Source organism: Bos grunniens, chromosome 5 (genome assembly GCF_055505025.1).
Source record: "Bos grunniens cultivar Pamir isolate PY7600 chromosome 5, Bosgru_T2T1.0, whole genome shotgun sequence".
Taxonomy (NCBI): Eukaryota; Metazoa; Chordata; class Mammalia; order Artiodactyla; family Bovidae; genus Bos; species Bos grunniens.
This window is the reverse complement of record NC_141169.1, coordinates 104,043,985-104,067,370: the sequence shown is the minus strand read 5'-3', so window position 1 is coordinate 104,067,370 and position 23,386 is coordinate 104,043,985. Positions and strand designations below refer to the sequence as shown.

Genomic DNA, 23,386 nt, shown 5'->3' with positions numbered 1-23,386 from the left:
GGTGATGGACAGGGAGGCCTGGCGTGCTGCAGTCCATGGAGTTGCAGTCAGACATGACTGAGCGACTGAACTGAGCTGAACTGATGATCATTTAAGAATGAAATTTTCCAGTGAATTTACAATAATGTAAATAACAAATTCTTTCATTGTTGGGTGTATTGCTCTATATATGTTATTTAGCTAACTGTTGTTTACATCTGCTATGTTCTTCATTCTTTTTTGTACACTTGGTCTGCATGCTATTGCAAAATGCATGTTAAAGTCCCCACATTTTGATTATGATTTTGTCTATTTCTGTTCTTCGTTCTGTCAAGTATTATTCTATATTTCAAAGCAATGTTTTGACTTTTTCTTGGATTTTAATATCTATAATATCTTCATTAAGGGTGTATCCTGTTATAATCATGAAAATACCCTCTTTAACTCAATTAGCACATCTTGCTTTGAAGTCTACTTTCTGTGACATTTATATAGCTATTCCAGTTTTCTTACAGTTAGGATTCACACAGTATGTACATTTTCCCCATCATTTTACTTTCAACCTTTCTTTACCCTCATATATAAGCTGAATATCTTCATGGTAGCATTTACATGGATTTTGTGGTTTTATCAAGATGGGCATTAATTTGAAGTATCTAATCAATTTACCACTCCAGTACTCTTGCCTGGAAAATCCCAGGGATGGGGGAGCCTGGTGGGCTGCTGTCTATGGAGTCACACAGAGTTGGACACGACTGAAGTGACTTAGCAACAGCAGTAATCAATTTACTCTAAGTGCAGTTATTGGTATTGTTGGGCTAGTATCTGTCATTTCCTTTTAATTGACCCACATGCATTATGTTCTTTTTTCCTCTCTTTTCCCCCTTCTTTTGTATTAAACAGATCTGTTATTATTCCAAATTTTCCTTTTTCCTTTGATTTTCAGCAGCTTTATTAGGTGTGGGAGTTTTCATGCCCATTCATCCATTTTTTAAAAAATTATCAGTTATTATATCTTCAATTATTACTTCTGCTGCTCTGTCCCTCTGTCTTAGCTTCTCTTCTCCTCCTATCCCACTCCTCCTTCTTCTCATCTCTCATCTCTAGGACTCCTCTAAGTCAGTAATTCTGTGTTGATTTCTATCTAAAATTCTTCTAAACTTACTAATTCAACTCTCTAGACATTTTATTTTCAGTTGGTAACTGTTCCTTGATTTTTATAGTTATAATTAGTTGTTAATGTTTTTCATCTTTTCACCATTTATTCTCTCATTTCCTCTTTTTTCCTCAATATATTGATCGTAGTTAAAATCTATATCTGCTAACTCCAGCACCTCTATCATGTGAGTCTCTGCCTTCTCTTATTTTCTTTTTATTTCACTTTGTTAATATGTCATGTCATCCCATGTCTTCAGCATTGAAAAAATGATCCTCCAGATACATTTTCTAACCCTTGAGAGGATTCATATTCTGTTTTGTTAAGCAAGTAAGGGAAGGGTTGAAGATCACTCAAATATATAAATACAACTGAGAACTGAGCTGTAACAAGTCTAGGTTGCGGTTTTGGTAGCACTCAATCCACCTCTTATCTCTCTGTCCATGTGGCATGGGCCTTCAAAGATTTTGGTTGAGATATTTTGGTAGCTCAGCACCCAAGAGAATGAGGGAATATCTACTCTGCTCTCCAAGACTTTTGACATAGATCTTTGGCTTCCTGCCAGCTTCATGGCTTGTATAATGAGCACGTATTCGAGGAAAAAAATCTGTTGTGTGAGAAAGGCTTTCAGGTCTCCAATTCTGTATCACCACCAGGTAACCCCAAATTATGCTGGCTTCTCTGTCCAAATAGGAGTCCTGTGTTTCTCTGAGCCCAAATTCTGAGCCATTAATCCAGGCACCAAATTGGGAAATTCCTCCAGAGAAAAAGAAGCGTAGATCCTTGGCTAACATTGAAACGTATTACATGATCTCCACTCTTGAGGATTTTAACATATTTAGTCCATGTTGTGTCCACAAATTTCTGATACTTTTCAGTTCAGTTCAGTCGTTCAGTCATGTCTGACTCTTTGCGACTGCATGAATTGCAGCACGCCAGGCCTCCCTGTCCATCACCAACTCCTGGAGTTCATTCAAACTCACGTACATCGGGTTGGTGATGCCATCCAACCATCTCATCCTCTCATCCTCTTCTCCTCCTGCCCCCAATCCCTCCCAGCATCAGAGTCTTTTCCAGTGATACCTTTACTTAAAGAAAATTTCCACCATTTAAAGTTGTGTCTAACAAGACCATTGGCCTGCTTTCTCTTCCATTCTTCATGGAAGTACAGAATTTGAGGTTTTATTCTCTACTTTTCACTTACTTAAACTACGACAGTGATAGACATCATTTAACCTTTCTTTCCATGACTGGTTATGTATCAAAGGAGAGAATAATGCAGTGTGTCTGTCAATATTGTTTGTTCAAAGGCTTTCAAAGCAGGAATATAACATATTTTTGCTCTGAGAGTTAGAAATACATATTTTACCCTAGAGAACAAATAACTCCAAATTTTAGATAATAGCAATTCCTGACACAAAGTCCAAGGAGTGATTATATTCATTTGGGAGAAGAAGCTACATTCTGTGATTCCCAGTGGAATCTGGCCAATGTCAGTCAATATCTTCTGACATAATCTCTCACGCAGGGTTGTTTAATCTACTCAAAGAGATTATATTTTTTTGAAACTAAGTATCCAGCTCTGGAGTTTGAAGCTTAGAATCATAAGTGAACTATTCTGGGGTAAACCATGGTGTCTCACAGACCATTTGTTTTTCAGTTCTCATGACTATACCAAGGAGAATGATTTTAATGATAGAGGATTGATGGCTGCTCCCCGAGGCTTCTGATGAGGCCACTGCCTGACTCTAAAGTCAATGACCAAGAGTGTGTAGCTTATAAAGAATACATACAGCTACCAGCCTAATCCTGTGACTCTGAACTCACTTAACCCCTCAGGGTAGAGAGACCAACATTTCCTGTAAATGTTTCTCAGATTCTGTGCAGAGCTCTACAAATCAGAATGTTAACTCTGATAGGACCTTGTAACACCATCTGTCTCAGACTACCTAGTAGTAATATTTCCTGTTTTTGTCCATTTTCATCCTTGTTATACTCTTATCACTTCCATAAGAAACCAGATCCAAATGTTCCACAGGGCAATGGCTCCACAGCATCAGCTTCTGAAGAGAGCACCCCTAACTGCTCGGGTGAGGGTCCCACAGGACAGAAGATCTTTCTCATCTCCTGGTCAGCACCCCATTGTCCCATTTCTGTCTCCTCAGACAGCAGACAGCTCTGCTTGGTGGACAGGGGCGGGCCCTGCGCCGGGAGAGTGGAGATCCTTCACCAGTGTTCCTGGGGCACCATCTGTGATGACAGCTGGGACCTGGATGATGCCCGTGTGGTGTGCAGGCAGCTGGGCTGTGGAGAAGTCCTCAGTGCCATGGAGTCTGCTCCCTTTGGGGCGGGATCAATACCCATCTGGCTGGATCATGTGTATTGTGAAAGAATGGAGTCCCACGTGTGGCAGTGCCCTTCCCAGGGCCGGGGGCGGCACAACTGCGGTCATGAGGAGGATGCAGGAGTTATCTGTTCAGGTATGATCGGTGAATTGCCCACTGACTGAAAGAACAGAAAGCTCCAAGGAAGCTGGTGTCTAATCACCAGGGCAATAGATGTGTAAGCTAGAGACGTCTGAGATATCCTCCTTGAATGCATAAAGTATCTGTGAGTGATCAGTTCAGCTCAGTCACTCAGTGGTGTCTGACTCTTTGCTACCCCATGGACTGCAGCATGCTAGGCTTCCCTATCCATCACCAACTGCCAAAGCTTACTCAAACTCATGTCTATTGAGTCGGTGATGCCATCCAACCATCTCATCCTCTGTCTTCCCCTTCTTCTCCCATCTTTAATCTTGCCTAGAATCAGGGTCTTTTCAAAGGAGTCAGTTCTTCCCATCAGGTAGCCAAAGTATTGGAGTTTCAGCTTTAGCATCAGTCCTTCCAATGAATATTCAGGACTGATTTCTTGATGGGCTTCATTTATTGCTACTTTCCTCTTACAAGTCTCTGCTATTTCTTCTCCAGTGATCTTACCTGATATAGCTTAATCTATATCCCAATGAAAATTGATACTCATTTTTATACAATTTACTTTTGGAAGAGTGAAACATTTGCAAATCACCACATGCACCTGCTTTGCACAGTGAGCCCATGGGAGGAAAGGGCTAGAATGAGGCTGTACCTTCCAGGATGGAGTCCTTTCTGTATATATAGTGCGAGACACATTTTTGTGCTAGGTTAGTAGGAGTGGAGGCACGGGGGACATCATCAAACAAATCGGAGAGGAACTTATGGATTTGTGCCAAATTGCAAGTCCCCTTTGAAATTTTAGATTTGAATATTCATAGCTCTTTGACTGGTAGGACAATAGAGTTGTGGATGAAATGTTCTGAGTCTGGGTTCTCCTTTCATTGTTACTAGAAAGGATTGTCTGTTCTTTTTTTTTCTTTAAAGCCTCTGTATTAACCAAAATTTTGGAGGAACACTTAGCCACACACTGACAAGTCAAAGATATAGGCAATAAAATATGAATTCCTATGTTTTGTGGTAGTAAATCATATTTTATACCTGATGTCTTCAATGATATAAGAGAATTGTGTTTGGGGGCTTGTTTGATAGGAATAGGAGTAAGAGGACACCTGTAATTTTTGAAGAAGGTGGAGGAGACTTATAGTAGCTAAGAGGAAAAAGAAGGGCAATGGGAGATGTCAAAGGCCATATAGATTTCTCTGAGCATCACTGTGGGTCCAGGTGTGGTGTGGAGGATGCTACGTGTGCCTAAGGATACAGGAGGTCTGTACAACAAGAGACCAGACAAGGATGTATTTTTATTATATTTAATACCTTTATCCACTCACACCAGCCTCCTATTGCACAAATTTTCTTACAATTTTCACACACATATCCTTTCATATGAAATTTAAAATCAAGTAGAAAATAAAGAAATAATAATATGTCTCAGAAGTATCTGTGGTGATGTGTATAAGACTTTATTGATTATTCAGCATATATTTGAGTGTTTAGCATGTATCTTGGTATATGAAATAGCATACAAGAAATATTTCTTTCTTGTTCTTTTTAAATTTGTAATCTCATGGGATTGATATAGAAACTAACAACCTGTTAAGTAAAAATGTTTTAATTAGAATGTGTATCCTATGACCAAACTCCCAGCCAGACCACACCAGATGTCCTAACCTGGGCTGGGGAGTTGAAAGTGGGTAAGTAACAAAGGCTAACAGATCATCCTGGCTCTTACCATTGCCTCTTGGATAAGTGGTCAAGCTGGTCCTTCGATTCATTAATTTCTATAGTGTCTTTTCTGTTCTCTCCTGTTCTCTATAGTAGATTTTTATTCTGTTGAAATATTCTTTCTGAACCTTCAATGTTCTCATACTTATGAAATCAGAGTCCTTTACCAAAAAGAATTCCACTGTGTACATAAATAATTATAAGCACAGTCAGAAATCAGGCAAATGTATTTAAAAATTGTTCTTTATGATAAGAAGTTTTATTTTTTTCATTAGGTTACCTTTCCTCTATCCAAAATGTGGTCCCTGAAGGTCAAATCATGTTGTGAGTCTTTCCCTTAGTCTCCCTCTTTCAGTTTCATACTCCATCCACTCCCAGTTTAACCTACCCCTCATCCCACCCACACTCCACTCCTACAGAAGTTCTTCCCTTTCAGAGTCTCTTTTCCATCCATTTGTAGCTCTTAGGATTGTTTTCTCTTGTCTGCAGTGGGAGAAATGGGAAAGGGAAAGAGGGTTAAGTCATAGATGGAAGGAGAAAATGGAAGGGGTAAAGTGTGTTAAAAACTTGCTGGACAAATATTTTCCCCAAATCTTTCTTTCATCCATATCGAGGCTTTTGTAATGTAGAAATCTGTAAATTATATATGGCTGTTTGCTCTGTCTTCTCTTATTCTCCCTCTCCTTTTTTTTTTTTTTTTTTTTACAGCATGATGACTATTTCTCAAGAAATAGGAAAGTAGTTTGCAGTTAGCATATGAGTGCATGCTAGGTCTCTTCAGTCATGTCTGACTGTTTGTGACTCTATGAACTGTAGCCCTTCAGGCTCCCTCATCCATGGGATTCTCCAGGACAGAATACTGGAGTGGGTTGCTATGCCCTCCTCCCAGGGATTGAACTTGTGCATTGGCAGGGGGCTTCTTTACCACTAGTGCCACCTGGGAAGCACCATTTAGCATATAGATAGAATTTAAAAACATTAAATTACCTCCACTCCATAGCATTTGCTAAGATTCTCATGTGTTGGAAGAAAACCAGTAATATGAACTAATCAACACAGTTAGTCATCTTGTATAGTCCCACTGAGAACTCATTCTCTCCTGGGTTCATTGGTAAATCCTAGGCTTTCTTGAAAGATGGCTAGGACCAACCCTTTCTCCTATGACTCTGACCTTTCTTCATATTCAAACTCATCTGTGGACAATTTCTTTTCACAATTCAAGTTGGATAAGAAATTCTTGGAATTTTTCACCATCAGAGATTATGAGAAATACATGGGAAACATAAGAAGTAGACTTGTTATAATATCTAGCTTTCCTTCCATGAGTCATAAGTCTGTTTATAGATTGACCTGCACTCAGATCTCTCAGTTGATTTCCCTTGTATCAGTGACTTGAGTACTGACTCCTGAGAAAAATCCGGCTGGACTTCTAGCCCCAGAAATGTCAGGATGGCCTTCTAACCTTGTCTGGATCTCAGTTCTCTAAACTCTTGAATCCCAAGGACCTATTTCACTCTGGGTTAGTTCAGTTCTGTACCCAAGTCTGATGCCCATTGCAGTGCAGTTTCCTTGGGCCCTATAGTTTCCAGACCCTTAAATGAGGAATTCACATCCTAACCAACATCAAATATAGGTTTTCGGAATTCAGCCATTCCAAACTGACTCTGCAAATCCTTCTGGATTTCTTTTCTGAAACTCGCCCATGAAAATGCAATTCTGAGACTGTCAAATTTTCTATTCATGCCTCAGTCTTGGAAAATAAAAGCTTTCACACCATTGCCTGTGACATGTTTCCAGTTGCCAAGCCAGGATCATGAACATGCAGTGGGTTTATTTATTTGTTTCTCTCAGGATTTGTGTGTTTGGTTGGAGAGGATGGACCCTGCTCAGGGCGAGTAGAAGTTTATTCTGGAGAAGACTGGGATCCCAGTGTCTGATGGAAACTTCACACTCCCCACTGCCCAAGTCATCTGTGCAGAGCTGGGGTGTGGCAAAGCTGTGTCAGTCCTGGGACATGAGCTCTTCAGAGAGTCAGATGGCCGGGTCTGGGCTGAAGAGTTCAGGTGTGAGGGGGAGGAGCCTAAGCTCTGGTCCTGCCCCAGAGTGCCCTGTCCAGCGGGCACTTGTCACCACAGTGGAGCTGTTCAGTTCGTCTGTTCAGGTGAGATGCAGGTCAGGACTAACCTTCCTGCACACTCTGTTCAGGTGAGAAATCATGAGATATTTCTGAAATTCTGTTGTCTCGTATCCAGCATACTCAGAAGTCCAGCTCATGACAAACGGCTCCTCTCAGTGTGAGGGGCAGGTGGAGATGAACATTTCTGGACGATGGAGAGCGCTCTGTGCCTCCCACTGGAGTCTGGCCAATGCCAATGTTGTCTGTCGTCAGCTCGGCTGTGGAGTTGCCATCTCCACCCCCGGAGGACCACACTTGGTGGAAGGAGGTGATCGGATATCAACAGCCCGATTTCACTGCTCAGGGGCTGAGTCCTTCCTGTGGAGTTGCCCTGTGACTGCTCTGGGTGGTCCTGACTGTTCCTGTGCCAACACAGCCTCTGTGATCTGCTCAGGTAAGAGAGAGGGAAAGGCTACTGGTACTTAGGATGCTCCTAGAGTGAAATGTCCCCAAGAGCAGAGAGTAGGGAGAACTGGCTTTAAAAGGTAATTTCTCTTTTTAAAATTTATTTATTTTAATTGGAGGATAACTACTTTATATTATTGTGATGGTTTTCACCATACATCAGTATGGATCGGCCATAGGCATCCATTTGTCCCCTCCATCCTGTCCCCTCCTCCCATCTTCCTCCCCACCCCATCCCTCCAGATTGTCACAGATCACCAGATTTGGGAGCCCTGCATTATACACCAAACTCTTGTCTATCTATTTTGCATATGGTAATGTATATGTTTCAGTGGTATTCTCTCAAATCATCCCCCCATCAACAAATAGATTCAAGAGATTAGATCTGATAGACTACCTGAAGGACTATGGACAGAGGTTCATGACGTTGTACAGGAGGTGGTGATCAAAACCATCCTCAAGAAAAAGAAATGCAAAAAGGCAAAATGGCTGTCTGAGGAGGCCTTACAAATAGCTGAGAAAAGAATAGAAGTGAAAAGCAAAGGAGAAAAGGAAAGATATACCCATATGAACTCAGAGGTCCAAGGTATATCCAGGAGAGATAAGAAAGCCATCCTAAGTGAAGAATGCAAAGAAATTGAGGAAAACAATAGAATGGGGAAAACTAGAGATCTCTTCTAGAAAATTAGAGATACCAAGGGAACATTTCATGCAAAGGTGGGCACAATATAGGACAAAAACAATATGGACCTGACAGACCAGAGGATATTAAGAAGAGGTGGCAAGAATACACAGAAGAGCTACACAAAAAATCTTAATGACCCAGATAATCTTAATAACTCAGATAATCACTCACCTTGAGCCAGACATCTTGGAGTACAAAGTCAAATGGGCTTTAGAAAGCATCACTACCAACAGAGCTAGATGGAATTCTAGCTGAGCTATTTCAAATCCTAAAACATGATGCTGTGAAAATGCTGCACTCAATATGCCAAAAAATATGGAAAACTCAGCAGTGACCACAGAATATGGAAAAATGGACTGGTTCCAAATTGGGAAAGGAGTGCGCCAAGGCCATGTATTGTCACCCTGCTTATTTAACTTATATGCAGAGTACAGCATGAGAAATGACAGGCTGGGTGAAGCACAAGCTGGAATCAAGGTTTCCAGGAGAAATATCAATAACCTCAGATGTGCAGATGACACCACATTTATGGCAGAATGTGAAGAGGAACTAAAGAGCCTCCTGATGAAGGTGACAGAGGAGAGTGAAAAAGCTGGCTTACAACTCAACATTCAAAAAATGAAGATTATGGCATCTGGTTCCATCACTTCATGGCAAATAGATGGGGAAACAATGGAACCCGCGGCAGACTTTATTTTCTTGGGCTCCAAAACCACTGCAGATGATGACTGTAGCCACGAAATTAAAGGACACTTGCTCCTTGAAGGAAAAGCTACGACCAACCTAGACAGCATATTATAAAGCAGAGAGACATTACTTTGTCAACGAAGGTCCATATAGTCAAAGCCATGGTTTTTCCAGTAGTCATGTATGGATGTGAGAGTTGAACCATAAAGAAGGCTGAATGCTGAAGAATTGATGCTTTTGAGCTCTGGTGTTGGAGAAATCTCTTGAGAGTCCCCTGGACCGCAAGGAGATCAAACCCATCAATCCTAAAGGAAATCAGTTCTGAATATTCATTAGAAGGACGGATGCTAAAGCTAAAGCTCCTATACTTTGGCCACCTGATTCGAAGAGCTGGCTCATTAGAAAAGACCTTTATGCTGGGAAAGATTGAAAGCAGGAGGAGAAGGGGACGATAGAGGTTTAGATGGTTGGATAGCATCCCTGACTCAGTGGACATGAGTTTGAACAAGCTCTGGGAGATGGTGAACCACAGGGAAGACTGGTGTGCTGCAGTCCGTGAAGTTGCAAAGAATCAGACATGACTGAGCGACTGAACAACAACAACAACTCCTCCCAGTGAGTCCAAATGTCTGTTCTTGCATCTGTGTCTCAAAAGGTAGATATTTCATGGTGAAATATTATAGCAATTTAATTACTTTCTCTTGCATATAATTGTACATTTCTTCTGGGATTGATATCTGTGTAAGACAAGGGTCAGGTTGCCATTTCCTTCTCCAGGATTCATATGGACATCCAACTGACTCAGAATCCTTTACTGAACAGGCTCTTTCCCCATTGCAGTGTCACCTTTGTCATAAGCAGAAGGGCATATGTGTCTGTCCTTTATGACAGTCTACTCTGTTCCATTGTATTATTTGTCTGTCCTGGCACCAATACTGTATTTCTTAAGTATTGTATCTTTACACTGTCTGAATGATTTTAATTTATGAGTGTTACTTTTTATTAACTCCTCTAATGCTGTTTCTTTTCTTGCCAACTGTGTTGGTCTTTCTAGGCCTTTTGGATTTTGTATAAGTTTTGGAATCAGCTTGTCACTTTTCACCTCCACCACCCCCCCCAAAAAAAAAGCCTAAATGTATTTTGATTGTGACTAGATTGAATCTATGTATAAATTTGAGGATGATTAACAATTTTGAGTCTCCCAATTCATTGACATCATATATTCCTCCATTCAGTTAGGTCTTGAATTTCTCTCAGAGGTTTTGCCCATCTTCTACTAGGTTTCCTCTTAGGCATTTTGTTTTTGATGCTATTCATATTTTTTTGTGTGTAAAAGTGTCCTAAGAATGAATTTTTTGGACTTGTTTCACCTTTTAATATTTTTTTTGAGACTTAAAGAAAAGCTGTAGAAATAATATAAAAATTCCCAGATGACCTTTACCTGATTTCCCAATGTTCGTAGTTTGCTTTAATCTTTTTAAAAAATACATATATTTTAAATACATATTTTTTATTGAAGTGTAGTTGACTTACAATGTTTCAGGTGCACAGCAAAGTGATTCAGTTACACAAATACACATTATTATTTTTGAAATTATTTTCCATCATAGGTTATTAAAAGATATTGCTTATAGTTCCCTATGCTGTACAGTAAACCACTGTTACTTGTTGCATATCTATTTTTAAATCAGAAATCTAGCATTCTATTCATACTAAGTCAAACAAGTGGAATCAAAATGTCATAAACTTTTTAGTTAGGCAAAAATTTATGTTTTCTAAAATATACATATTATACATAACTATATATGTGTACAAAAGCTTTTCTACTACACTTGATAAAGGCTTGAGAAAGAACATCAAAAAAAAAAAAAAAGAAGAAGAGATGGAGAAATTGGAGAACATAAACTAAATGAAATGGGAGCACTGAATATGAAATAGAAAAAGTGAAACATGGTCTTTTACTTTTATCTAGTATGTTTCACTTTTTCTATTTCATATTCACTCTTTCTACTCTGCCATCTTGAATTGGAAGTCCTATTTTGCTTTAATCTTTATCTCTCTGTTTGTCTCCCTCTCTTTTTCTGTCTGTCCCCCTCCTGTTCCATTTGTCCCTAAATATGTAAACTCTTTCTGAATTAGGTTGCAGACGTGATGTCCCTTTATCTCTAAAATACTTCAGGGAATTTCCACAGTTATTAACCACAGTTCAGTCAAGTCTCAGAAAACTTCGGCTCCAGATGACATCTAAGTGCAACCACATTGAAAAACCCCAAGACAGAACTGCCAAGTTGAGTCTTTCTCAGATTACACCCAGGGAATCATAAGCAAACTGAAGTATATATGTTTTGCTTTAGTTGCTAAGTTTTGGGGGGAATTTGTTTTACAGCATGATAACTGGGACACTTACCGTGTGACCAGCATTTCTAAATAGAGGAATATTTGTCCTCTGATCTTCCATTGTACTCTTTCTACCTTATGCTGATCTAACACTGAGATACACTCGTTCTCTAGTTCTTAATTCCAGCTATTAAGTTTTTTTCTCTAGAGTTTTTGTAATCATTTCCTTTCCAAGATACATATCTTGTGAGTTAATTTTATGAGCATTTTAATCATGGCTGTTTAAATTCTCTGTCAATGGAATCTAGAAAAAGGGTACAGGTGAACCTATTTTCAGGGCAGAAATAGAGATGAAGACCTAGAGAACAGATGGGAACACACTGCAGTGGTTAGGATAGGGCAGGATGAATTGAGAGAGTAGCACTGACATGTATACACTGTCACATGTGAAACAGATGGTAACAGGAAGCTGCTATAAAGCACAGGGAGCTCAGCTAGATGCTCTGTGATGACCTAAAAGGGTGGGATGGTGGATGGGGAGGGAGGGAGGCTTGAGAGGGAGGGTATATATGTATACTTTTGTCTGACTCACATTGTTGTACAGCAGAAACTAACACAACGTTGTAAAGCAATTATCTTCCAGTAATAAAAATAATAAATTAAAAAAATCAAATAAATTCTCTGTCTGGTAACTCTAATAGCTGGATACCCTGGGATATTCTTTCCAATGTTTCCTTTTGCCTCTTGAGTTTCCAAGAAATCTCTTTTGTATAAGTGTTTGTTTAAATGATAGACACTGAAGATGAAAAATTGTAGAAATTCTTCAGAAAGGATTTTGTTTTGCTTCTTCTACTTAGGGATAGATTTAGGAGTAACATACCTTATTCAACTCATTCTTAGTGCAACACTTGGCTTAAACCCAAATTATGGCACTGTCAGAAACAGAATTCTCCATAGAGAAAGTGGATACTAAAGTTATGATACCTTTACTAATATGCCACAGCTTTCATTTCAGGCTCCACTGCTAGGTCATTTTTTAACCTTAATTTAGTTTTCTTTACGTTAACCCTCCCAGCCCTCTGATCATTGGTGTTTCTGCAGGAAACCAGACCCAGGTGCTTCCCCAGTGCAATGAATGTGTGTCCGAACCAGCAGGCTCTGAAGCCTCAGAGGAGAGCGCCCCCTACTGCTCAGGTGAGGGTCCCACAGGACAGAAGACCCTTCTTACCCATTGTCCCCTCTCCCCCCTCACCACCCGTCACCACTCCATTGTCCCATTTCTCTCTCCTCAGACAGCAGACAGCTCCGCCTGGTTGACGGGGGTGGTCACTGTGCTGGGAGAGTGGAGATCCTTGACCAGGGCTCCTGGGGCACCATCTGTGATGATGGCTGGGACCTGGATTATGCCCACGTGGTGTGCAGGCAGCTGGGCTGTGGACAAATCCTCAATGCCACGAGTTCTGCTCACTTTGGGGCGGGATCAGGGCCCATCTGGCTGGACGACCTGAACTGCACAGGAAAGGAGTCCCACGTGTGAAGGTGTTCTTCCCGGGGCTGGGGGCAGCACGACTGCAGACACAAGGAGGACGCGGGACTCATCTGCTCAGGTCAGCACTCCACACTGTCCACAGTTTGGGGAAGGGGTGGAGCTCTGGAGGACGAGGATCGGAGCCCTGAAGGAGAGATGCTGAAAGGACTAGAGAAGGAGGCTTCCTCCCATGGGGCCTGTCTTTCCAGCAGACGAGAAGATGAGGTGCTTTCACTTCCTCCTGCAGCAGCTGAGACTGTGGTCCTTTTTTCTCAGTAGTGTTTCCTGGCAGAGCCGTTTCTGACAGTTTCCATGTGAAAGCAGGGCTCTCTCTTCAGTTCCCTGTGGTAGTACAGTCTGGAGATCCTGTGGATGATGTAATGAAAGCACAGACTTACTCTGTTCAGTTCTGTATGCTAGGAGTCTGTTGAGGGTCTCCGTGGGCCAACATCCCAGTGTCCACAGGGCTGTGTTCTTCCTGGAGGACCCCTTTCCCAGCCTTTCCTGGTTTCTGTGTGGTCTAATTCCTTGGCTTGAGTCTTTCTTCTTCAGCAACAGCGCCTCTTCTGCCCATTCTTCCTCATTTACATTTCCCTCTGACTGGAACTGGGAAAGGTTGTCCATTTCATTTTTTTTTTTAATTTTTTAAATTTTTTTGGCGGGGTGCCCTCGGCGGGCATGAGCATGTCCAGCACAGGCACCCCGGGAGGCAGAGTATGGTGAGTCACTCAAATGGCGCTTGGTCCTGTGGCCCCAAAGAGGCTGCAGAAGACAGCCGCATTGACACCACACACACACTCCGCTTTAGGCATGGAGGCCGCGGCACCTCGAGCACCCTCTCAGTGGGTAGGATGCCATCTGCTGACCACCGTCTACCGCACTAGACTGTGAGTTCCTCCAGGGCAGGGCCGAAGCTGATTCACCTCCGTGGGCGTGGGGAAACCCTGAGGCGGGTGGGCGGGGCGCAGCTCAGCAAAGTCCCAGATTCCGGGTCAGCAGAAGGCGCGGGAGACCTCGGGGCGGTCAGGCGGGCCGCGGTCTTCGGCCCACTGCTCCCCACACCCGGGCGGGGGGACTCTCGAGGGGGAACGGCCCGTGAACGCGCGCGGACCCAGCTCGCGCCAAAAATTCCAAACCAGCCAGGTTGTCCATTTCAAAGGATAGTGTGGCTAAGGAGGTGTTTAAACTGTGGTCTATGAAAAGGTAAAATGATAGGATACTGAAAGAGAAACTCCCCAGGTCAGTAAGTGCCCAATATGCTACTGGAGATCAGTGGAGAAATAACTCCAGAAAGAATGAAGGGATGGAGCCAAAGCAAAAAGAATACCCAGCTGTGGATGTGACTGGTGATAGAAGCAAGGTCCGATGCTGTAAAGAGCAATATTGCATAGGAACCTGAAATGTCAGGTCCATGAATCAAGGCAAATTGGAAGTGGTCAAACAAGAGATGGCAAGAGTGAATGTCAACATTCTAGGAATCAGCTGAACTGAAATGGACTGGAATGGGTGAATTTAACTCAGATCATATCAGATCAGTTGCTCAGTAGTGTCCAACACTTTGCGATCCCGTGAATCGCAGCACGACAGGCCTTCCTGTCCATCACCAACTCCCAGAGTTCACTGAGACTCACGTCCATGGAGTCAGTGATGCTATCCAGCCATCTCATCCTCTGTCATGCCCTTCTCCTTCTGCCTCCATTCCCTCCCAGCATCAGAGTCTTTTCCAATGAGTCAACTCTTCGCATGATGTGGCCAAAGTACTGGAGTTTCAGCTGTAGCATCATTCCTTCCAAAGAAATCCCAGGGCTGATCTCCTTCAGAATGGACTGGTTGGATCTCCTTGCAGTCCAAGGGACTCTCAAGAGTCTTCTCCAACACCACAGTTCAAAAGCACCAATTCTTCGGTGCTCAGCCTTCTTCACAGTCCAACTCTCACATCCATACATGACCACAGGAAAAACCATAGCCTTGACTAGACGGACCTTTGTTGGCAAAGTAATGTCTCTGCTTTTCAATATGCTATCTAGATTGGTCATAACTTTCCTTCCAAGGAGTAAGCGTCTTTTAATTTCATGGCTGCAGTCACCATCTGCAGTGGTTTTGGAGCCCAGAAAAATAAAGTCTGACACTGTTTCCACTGTTTCCCCGTCTATTTTCCATGAAGTGATGGGACCGGATGCCATGATCTTCATTTTCTGAATGTTGACTTTAAGCCAACTTTTCCACTCTCCACTTTCACTTTCATCAAGAGGCTTTGACATCAGTTGCTAACTGATCTGATCTGAAACATCCCAAGGTCCTTAAGTTTGTTACATCTGTAAAGTTCCTTTTGCCATGTCAGGTACATATTCACAGGTACTAAGGATTTGTATGTGGACATTTGTGGCTCCGTTATTTTGCTTCCCTCCCCAAATACCCACATCACATTCCATCTACAAACCGTTTTAGGATTTTTTTCAGGAAGCAGGAGTCAGTTCTCCATCCCGCAGGTGGCCTGATAGGTCTTTCTCTGTTTGTATCCACTACACCATCGTGGTAGAAATAGAAAGACAGACACAAATGGATATAATCAGGTAGAAGTGAGGCAATGGTAGTGAAAGGTTGTTGTTGAATCACGCAAAGACGTCGGGATTCTTGGCCCCTGGAGGAGAAGAATTCAACCCGGGGCCAGAGACGAGGCTTGATCGCTCAGAGCTTTTGTATAATAAAGTTTTATTAAAGTATAAAGGAGAAAGAGAAAGCTTCTGACATAGGCATCCGAAGGGGGCAGAAAGAGTACCCCCCTGCTAGTCTTCAGCTGGATGTTATATAGTGACTAGCAGTCTGTTAATGAGAGAAAGGAATGGCTTAAAATTCAGATTGGCACCAGGCCCGTCACCCATAAGATGCATTTTGGGATAATCTTGGCACCAAATGGTTTATCCTGGGCCATTAAATGATTAACTTGAATCTTGAAGAAGGGCAGACCACCATACAAATAGTTTCATTTACATAGATTAGGGGAACAATATCTGAGTATAACATACTGGTTTGTCAAGTAGGTTCTGAGCCAAGAGGCGGAACCTTGGGGTAAATGGGAACCTTGGGAACCTTGAAGACGGAGCTTGGGGTAAATGCATAGTATATTAGCATCAGTTCAGTTCAGTCACTCAGTCGTGTCTGACTGTTTGTGACCCCATGAATCGGAGCATGCCAAGCCTCCCTGTCCATCACCAACTCCCAGAGTTCACTCAGACTCACGTCCATCTAGTCAGTGATGCCATCCAGCCATCTCATCCTCTGTCATCCCCTTCTCCTCCTGCCCCCATTCCCTCCCAGCATCAGAGTCTTTTCCAATGAGTCAACTCTTCACATGAGGTGGCCAAAGTACTGGAGTTTCAGCTGTAGCATCATTCCTTCCAAAGAAATCCCAGGGCTGATCTCCTTCAGAATGGACTGGTTGGATCTCCTTGCAGTCCAAGGGACTCTCAAGAGTCTTCTCCAACACCACAGTTCAAAAGCACCAATTCTTCGGTGCTCAGCCTTCTTCACAGTCCAACTCTCACATCCATACATGACCACAGGAAAAACCATAGCCTTGACTAGACGGACCTGTGTTGGCAAAGTAATGTCTCTGCTTTTGAATATGCTATCTAGGTTGGTCATAACTTTTCTTCCAAGGAGTAAGCGTCTTTTAATTTCATGGCTGCAGTCACCATCTGCAGTGATTTTGGAGCCCAGAAAAATAAAGTCTGACACTGTTTCCACTGTTTCCCCATCTATTTCCCTTGAAGTGAATGGGACTGGATACCATGATCTTCGTTTTCTGTATGTTGAACTTTAAGCCAACTTTTTCACTCTCCACTTTCACTTTCATCAAGAGGCTTTTTAGTTCCTCTTCACTTTCTGCCATAAGGGTGGTGTCATCTGCAAGCTTAAGACAAACATTTCCATAAGAAAAAGGCATTGGTTATCTCTAGGTTTGCGAATAGTTACCTTCAGGCGAAACCAGGTGACATTATGGCAACACATTATTTTAAGAGAAATCTCCATTTAAATTTGTATAGAGAAGGAAAAAATATCACTAGTTTGTTTCCTCCTGCTGCTTAAGAGAGATAAAAATGTCTAACACTTGCAGGCTATTTCCTCCATTTGGAAACCCCTAGCCTTCCTGCCTGTTATTCTCTTAATAGTCTTGTCAACTAGTGGGCATCTCTGCAGTTGGGTCAGGGATGTATGGTCACAGTTTCTGGGAGAGAGGAAGACCCAGAGCCCTAAGCGGAGTGCTCACTGTGTCCTGTCTCCTCTCTTTCAGTCTTAGAGTTCCTGGCCCTCCGGATGGTGAGCGAGGACCAGCAGTGTGCTAGGTGGCTGGATGTTTTCTACCACGGGACCTGGGGCGGTGTCTGCCGTAACCCCATAGATGACATCACCGTGTCCGTGATCTGCAGACAGCTTGGCTGTGGGGACAGTGGAACCCTCAACACTTTTGTTGCTCTTAGAGAAGGTTCTAGGCCCTGGTGGGTAGATGGAATCCAGTGTCAGAAAACTGACACCTCTCTCTGGCAGTGTCCTTCTGACCCTTGGAAATACAGTTCCTGCTCTCCAAAGGAGGAAGTCTATATCTCGTGTGCAGGTGATTTACTGTCTCTTTCTGTGTCTGTCTCAACCTGGAAGGATGTTGTTAGAGTGATTTATGCTTTCCAATCTAAGTGATGATTTTAAGTTGAGTCTACAAAATGTCTATGTGCCCGTGTCTGTGTGTGTGTTTGTATTTGTTGTGGGGTGTGGAGACCAATAAATGATGAACAGTTACACTTATTTCAGCTGATGATCACATGCACTGAATGTCTCAGACCAGGAGATAATGAGCCTGTGTTTTCACATGTCATTTGCACTGAGTCAGACCTTAGATAATCTTATGTGGAGACAGGACCACCCCCAGCTGTCCCTGATCCACTGTTTCCCCATTGTGTGCAGGAAGAAGACCCAAGAGCTGTCCAACTGCTGCCCCCTGCAAAGGTATGTCAGCCCCCTCCCCTGTGGCTTCCAGGGGCTCCCTCCCACCGGGGCAGTCACAGGAGGGGCTGCTGCCTTTTCAGACAGAGAGAAGCTCCGGCTCGGGCGGGGGAGACAGCAAGTGCTCAGGGCGGGTGGAGGTCTGGCACAGCAGCTCCTGGGGCACCGTGTGCGATGACTCCTGGAGCCTGGCAGAGGCTGAGGTGGTGTGTCAGCAGCTGGGCTGTGGCCAGGCCCTGGAAGCCATGCGGTCTGCAGCAGTTGGCCCTGGAAATGGGAGCATCTGGCTGAATGAGGTACGGTGTGGGGGCCGGGAGTCTTCCCTGTGGGACTGTGCTGCAGAGCCCTGGGGGCAGAGCGACCGCAAGCATGAGGAGGATGCTGGTGTGAGGTGCTCTGGTGAGTGAGGGGCTCAGGGTCCACCCTGGGTGAGCTGGGGCAGCACGGGGACAGTGGGCTGGACTGGGGGTGGTGGGGAGTTTGTGTTCAGAGAGTGTCTGGGTGCTGGGGCTCTGATCTAGCGCAGTGAAGCTGGGAGGACTGGGCACTGATGTCATGGAGATTGAGGTGGTGATTTCAGGGCTCAGGAGGGAAAAATGGGTTACCCTGTGATCTGGCCAATTCCCTTTACCCAATCTCCTGTTTTTCTCTTTAGGTGCAAGGACAGCATTGCCCCCTACTACAGCAGGTACTGTGGTCCATCCATGGGCAGGGGAGAATACTAAGATTCTGGTAACCTGTTCTATGGGCTCTCTGACAACTCAGGAGATGAAAGAGCCTGAGGAGTCCTGGCTGTTGGGAAGGAGCTGGGGCATTATGATGGGGAACGCCCCTGCCTTGGTTCCCAGGGCCACATGTTTCTCAGGCCCAGGATCCAAGAGAGTCTAGTTCTGGTGTTGCAAATTCTAAAGTTCTCCCATTCTCCTACCTGCCCCTGAGTGTTGCTCCTCATCAGTGAGGTGCGGGTCTCAGGACTGTTTGATGCCCAAGGAGAAGGGATGAGCTGGGTCCTCAGGCTGTCTCGGCAGGGCAGCTCCCTGACAATCCCCGGCTTTGCCTCAGGGCCACACTGGCTGGAGTGGAGTTGATTTGTCTCTGGATGAGACCTGGAGGAGCCCAGTCACTATTAGTATATTTGTGTCTGAGGCTAGGACACCATCATCCAGAGCCCCCAGAAATACTGGTACAGGGGGTTTCTCTGTGCCCAGGACCTTCTTCACACTCTGTTGCCTTGCTTTCCTTAGGGGCCAGACCAACCTCAAATCCTCTCCCTGGCATCTTCTCCCTGCCTGTGGTCCTCTGCCTCATCCTGGGTTTTCTTCTCTTCCTGGTCCTCATCATCCTGGTGACTCAGCTGCTCAGATGGAGAGCAGAGTGCAGAGGTGGGCTGCAGGGGGAACTGGGGACCAGAGAGAGTGTATGCAGGCAGAAGATGTGGCAGGTGTGAGGAGGGGAACCTGGGCCAGTCTCTGTTTTGAGTCTGTAGAGCTCCACGTGCTCTGTGCTGAGCTCTAAGGCTGAACATACAGAGGTTCTTAGGGCTGGGGTGTGAACTCTCATATGTCATGGCCTCTCCTGTGAGACCAGAAAGAGTCAGGGCTGAGCTGTGGATTCAGGTCAGATGAGGAGAGAAGGTGCCAACACGGTGCATGGGGTAAGAGATGATGCTGAGGTCGAGGCAGCCTCTGTGTGAGCATAGGGGAGATGAAGGTGGGTCTGCTGGATCGGGGTGTCTGGGGTGGCATCTCTGACCTGCTAGGGGATCTCTCAGCCTTATCCAGCTATGAAGATGCTCTTGCTGAAGCTGTGTATGAGAAGCTTGATTACATTGTGACTCAGAAGGAGGTTCTTCTGGGCAGCTCAGGTGGGTGTCTCTGCCTGCCTTCCTGGGACCTCTGGTTGTCACCTCCCACTGGCTGTGAACATCTCAGTGTCCACAGACCCCACGTGTGCCTCAGGCTTATAGAGGCAGCTCTCCAAAGTGGCAGGGTGGCCTCTCAGAGCCTCATGAGGCCCCAGCCCCCATCTACACTGCAGGATCCAGGTCTGCCCCTTCCCAGTCTTAACACAGGTCCCGTGAGTGTGGGGAGGGTCATTCTGTGTGTTGTGTGATGTTTGTCTCCACTTTAGGCCTCCTGTCAGATGGTGAGGACAACAATGACTCCATATCTGCTCCAGGTAATAGAGGTAGACCTACCTCAGCTGGGCTTTGGGAAGGAGAGTTTCCCTCATAGAGACGAGATGCAAGGGGAGCAGTCTTCATTTGATGGACCAGAGGCATCCATTATGTCCAGATGGGGTCCGTCCTTCCCTTTCTCTGACTGTTCTGTGATGTCTCACATTGGGATGGGGCTCTCTGTGTCCAGAATCACAACAGGCACACACTGATTTTAAAAGTAATTTCTGTAAAGCACAATTTGTTAAAATAATTGAGTAATGCTCAATGGTAAGACAGTTATTTTGGAATATATATTTTTCAAACAGGAAATATTAAGATATGTAAAATCATGTTTTGGTTTATGGACACATCAAAATGAAACATGGTCTTAGAGAAAAAAATCTTTTAAAACAAGGAGTGACTGGTGCCTCTAGCAGCTCAGAAACTCTGGGTCAGAAGGATCTTAGGTATTTCTCAGACCAACCCCCTTACTGTGGTTTCATCTGACCCTTGCTCTGCCCTCAGAAGCGCCAGATCAGAGGACTGTTGCCCTTGGTGAGGATTACGATGATGGTGGAGAGGTATCAGTGACTGGGGCTCCTCGTGACTCTCAGGGGAGTGAGGAGGAAGTGCTCCCAGAGAAGGAAGATGGGATGAGGTCTCAGACAGGTGAGTGGGGAGATTATCTGATCCCCTGAAATCTTCGGTCTTTGTCCTGGAAAAGGTGAATTTGAGCTCCTCAATGCCCAGCCTCTCTGCAGTTTCAAAATATGGATATCTCATGCATTTGATGAGCCACCCTGATGGCTCAGATGGTAAAGAATCTAACTGCATTGCAGGAGACCTGGGTTTGATCACTGGGTCAGGAAGAGCCCCTGAAGAAGGGAATGTCTACTCACTCCAGTATTCTTGCCTGGAGAATCCAAGGGACAGAGGAGCCTGGTGGGCTAAAGTTCATAGCGTTGCAAAGAGTCAGACACAACTGAGTAACTAGCACTTCACTTCTCAACCATATGCCATCTTTAATGCTGTCAGACTCCTTGGGGGGGGGGTGAGGAATCACTCTACTTTTGGCATTTATGTCCCCATAGTGCAACATAAATTTTCATTTTATTTGTGATATAACTACATTAAAATTTATAGATTAGGGGCTTTTCTGGTAATCCAGTGGTTAGGACTCTGCACTTTCACTGCTAGGGCCTGGGTTCAATCCCTGGTCAAGGAACTAAAATCCCACAAACATTGTGTAGTAGTCAAAAGAAATAGATAGCTTACAGATTAATTGAGCATATTTACCAAATCCAAAAATAGACAAGTGTTTTGATAACATCTCTGTGCTGCCCTGAACATGAAAGACAGAAATTTTAAAAATGTATTGCAGTATTGAAATTTGTGAGTCATCTGATAATTTAAGATGAGGTCTGTGTATAAGGTTGCAATGACATGTACAAAGTCTATGGTATATGGTGGCCTTAACATTAAGCCATGTTGGTGGATCATTGACTCGGAGCTGATGGTCAGCTAAGGTCTAATTTCCTCCAGATATTTCAGTTGTCAAGAGAAAACACTCTTTCTCTGGAAAAGAGTATTTATCCATCTGAGGGCCTGTGTGGTCCCTGGGAGGGGCCATCTGTGGATGCTCCCGTGATTCTCTTTGTGGACATTTGGGAACATGCATCAAGGCTACTAAGAGCAGAGTTGGTTTATGAGTGAGGAACTCAGATTTTCCCTGTGTCCACTCTCCCTCTCACTGTGATTTCACATCTGTCAGCTGTGAGAGGAGAACATTTAAATTTGTTGTTATGCTCTTACTGTTCCTGGGCATCTCCTTGCTAGTGTGTAGCCTGGAAGCAGATCTTCCCAGAGCTCCTGTGTGAGCACAGGTCTCCTGTGATGCAGAATTTCCATACGAACTGAGGCCCCAGAGACCACATGGACCGGATCTGAGAGGACAGCCTGGATCCATCCGCACTGTAACTGGTGTGAAATAGTCTGAGCCTCCTGCCCACACCTAGGTCCCAGGGATGCTTTGTCATCATCACTTGTTTAACAGGCTTCCAACACACTGTCCAGTTCCTTTGTCTCCGTTCTATTTATGCTTCTCTTTGCTCTTTCAGGTTCTTCTCTAAATGTCTCTAGAAAGGAAGCTGATCCTGGGAAAGGAGAACAGAGCCCCTGCCTACTCCAGGGGGAGAAAGGGGACCCTGGGTACGATGATGTTGAACTCAGTGTCCCAGGAACATCCACAGTGGCTTTCCTGTGATGTTGTATTAAATACAAGATGATGCCTCAGATGTTCTGCTGCTGCTTCTAAGTCACTTCAGTCATGTCCGACTCTGTGTGACCCCATAGACGGCAGTCCACCAGGCTCCCCTGTCCCTGGGATTCTCCAGGCAAGAACACTGGAGTGGGTTGCCATTTCCTTCTCCAATGCATGAAAGTGAAAAGTGAAAGGGGAGTCACTCAGTCGTGTCCGACTCTTTGTGACCCCATGGACTGCAGCCTACTGGGCTCCTCCATCCATGAGATTTTCCAGGCAAGAGTACTGGAGTGGGCTGCCATTACCTTCTCCGTCAGATATTCTAATTGCCTGTATTTCAATAGAGGCTGACCTGTGATGGTGTTATATGGAAATTGCTCAAAATGAAATATTCTGATTAAAGTAACTTTTTCTTTTGCTTGTTAATAATTACCAAGTTCCATATCAAATGCTTTTAGATGGTTGGTCCTCAAACACCATTTTCCTCAAAGGAAATACACGATGAGTGCACTGCCATGTTTTCTCACCTTCTTCAAAGGCTAATGAGACTTTGCCTGGGATCACAAATGTTCCAGGTCACTCTTACCTAGAAAAAGCATCTAAACTTGGTCCACATTCACACTCTCCTTCCTAGCAAGATGAATTTGCCAACCAGAAAATGTAGTCAGAACCTTATAGAGTTATTTTATTTGGTGGGAATGCTTAGGAGTCTAAGCCCTGGAGACAGCATCTCGGTAGCTCTGAGAAAACTGCTCCAAGCAGGCAGGAAGGGAAGTCAGGTTATATACAAGTTTGCAACAAAGGGAGAGGCAGTCTGAACA

General features: G+C 44.1%; 1 protein-coding gene across 1 annotated transcript; it reads left to right on the top strand.

The window, feature by feature from the left end:
* Nucleotides 1–2,984: 2,984 nt before the first annotated feature.
* LOC147372843 (antigen WC1.1-like) lies at nucleotides 2,985–22,969 on the top strand. The gene is given in 16 exon segments (XM_086402120.1): nucleotides 2,985–3,615; nucleotides 7,183–7,253; nucleotides 7,255–7,492; nucleotides 7,584–7,901; nucleotides 12,723–12,815; nucleotides 12,914–13,228; nucleotides 17,450–17,764; nucleotides 18,109–18,150; nucleotides 18,231–18,250; nucleotides 18,252–18,546; nucleotides 18,803–18,835; nucleotides 19,392–19,529; nucleotides 19,919–20,011; nucleotides 20,278–20,325; nucleotides 20,831–20,974; nucleotides 22,423–22,969. Coding segments are annotated over 16 exon segments (2,886 nt in total). The 5' UTR covers nucleotides 2,985–3,038; the 3' UTR covers nucleotides 22,569–22,969.
* Nucleotides 22,970–23,386: the final 417 nt, after the last annotated feature.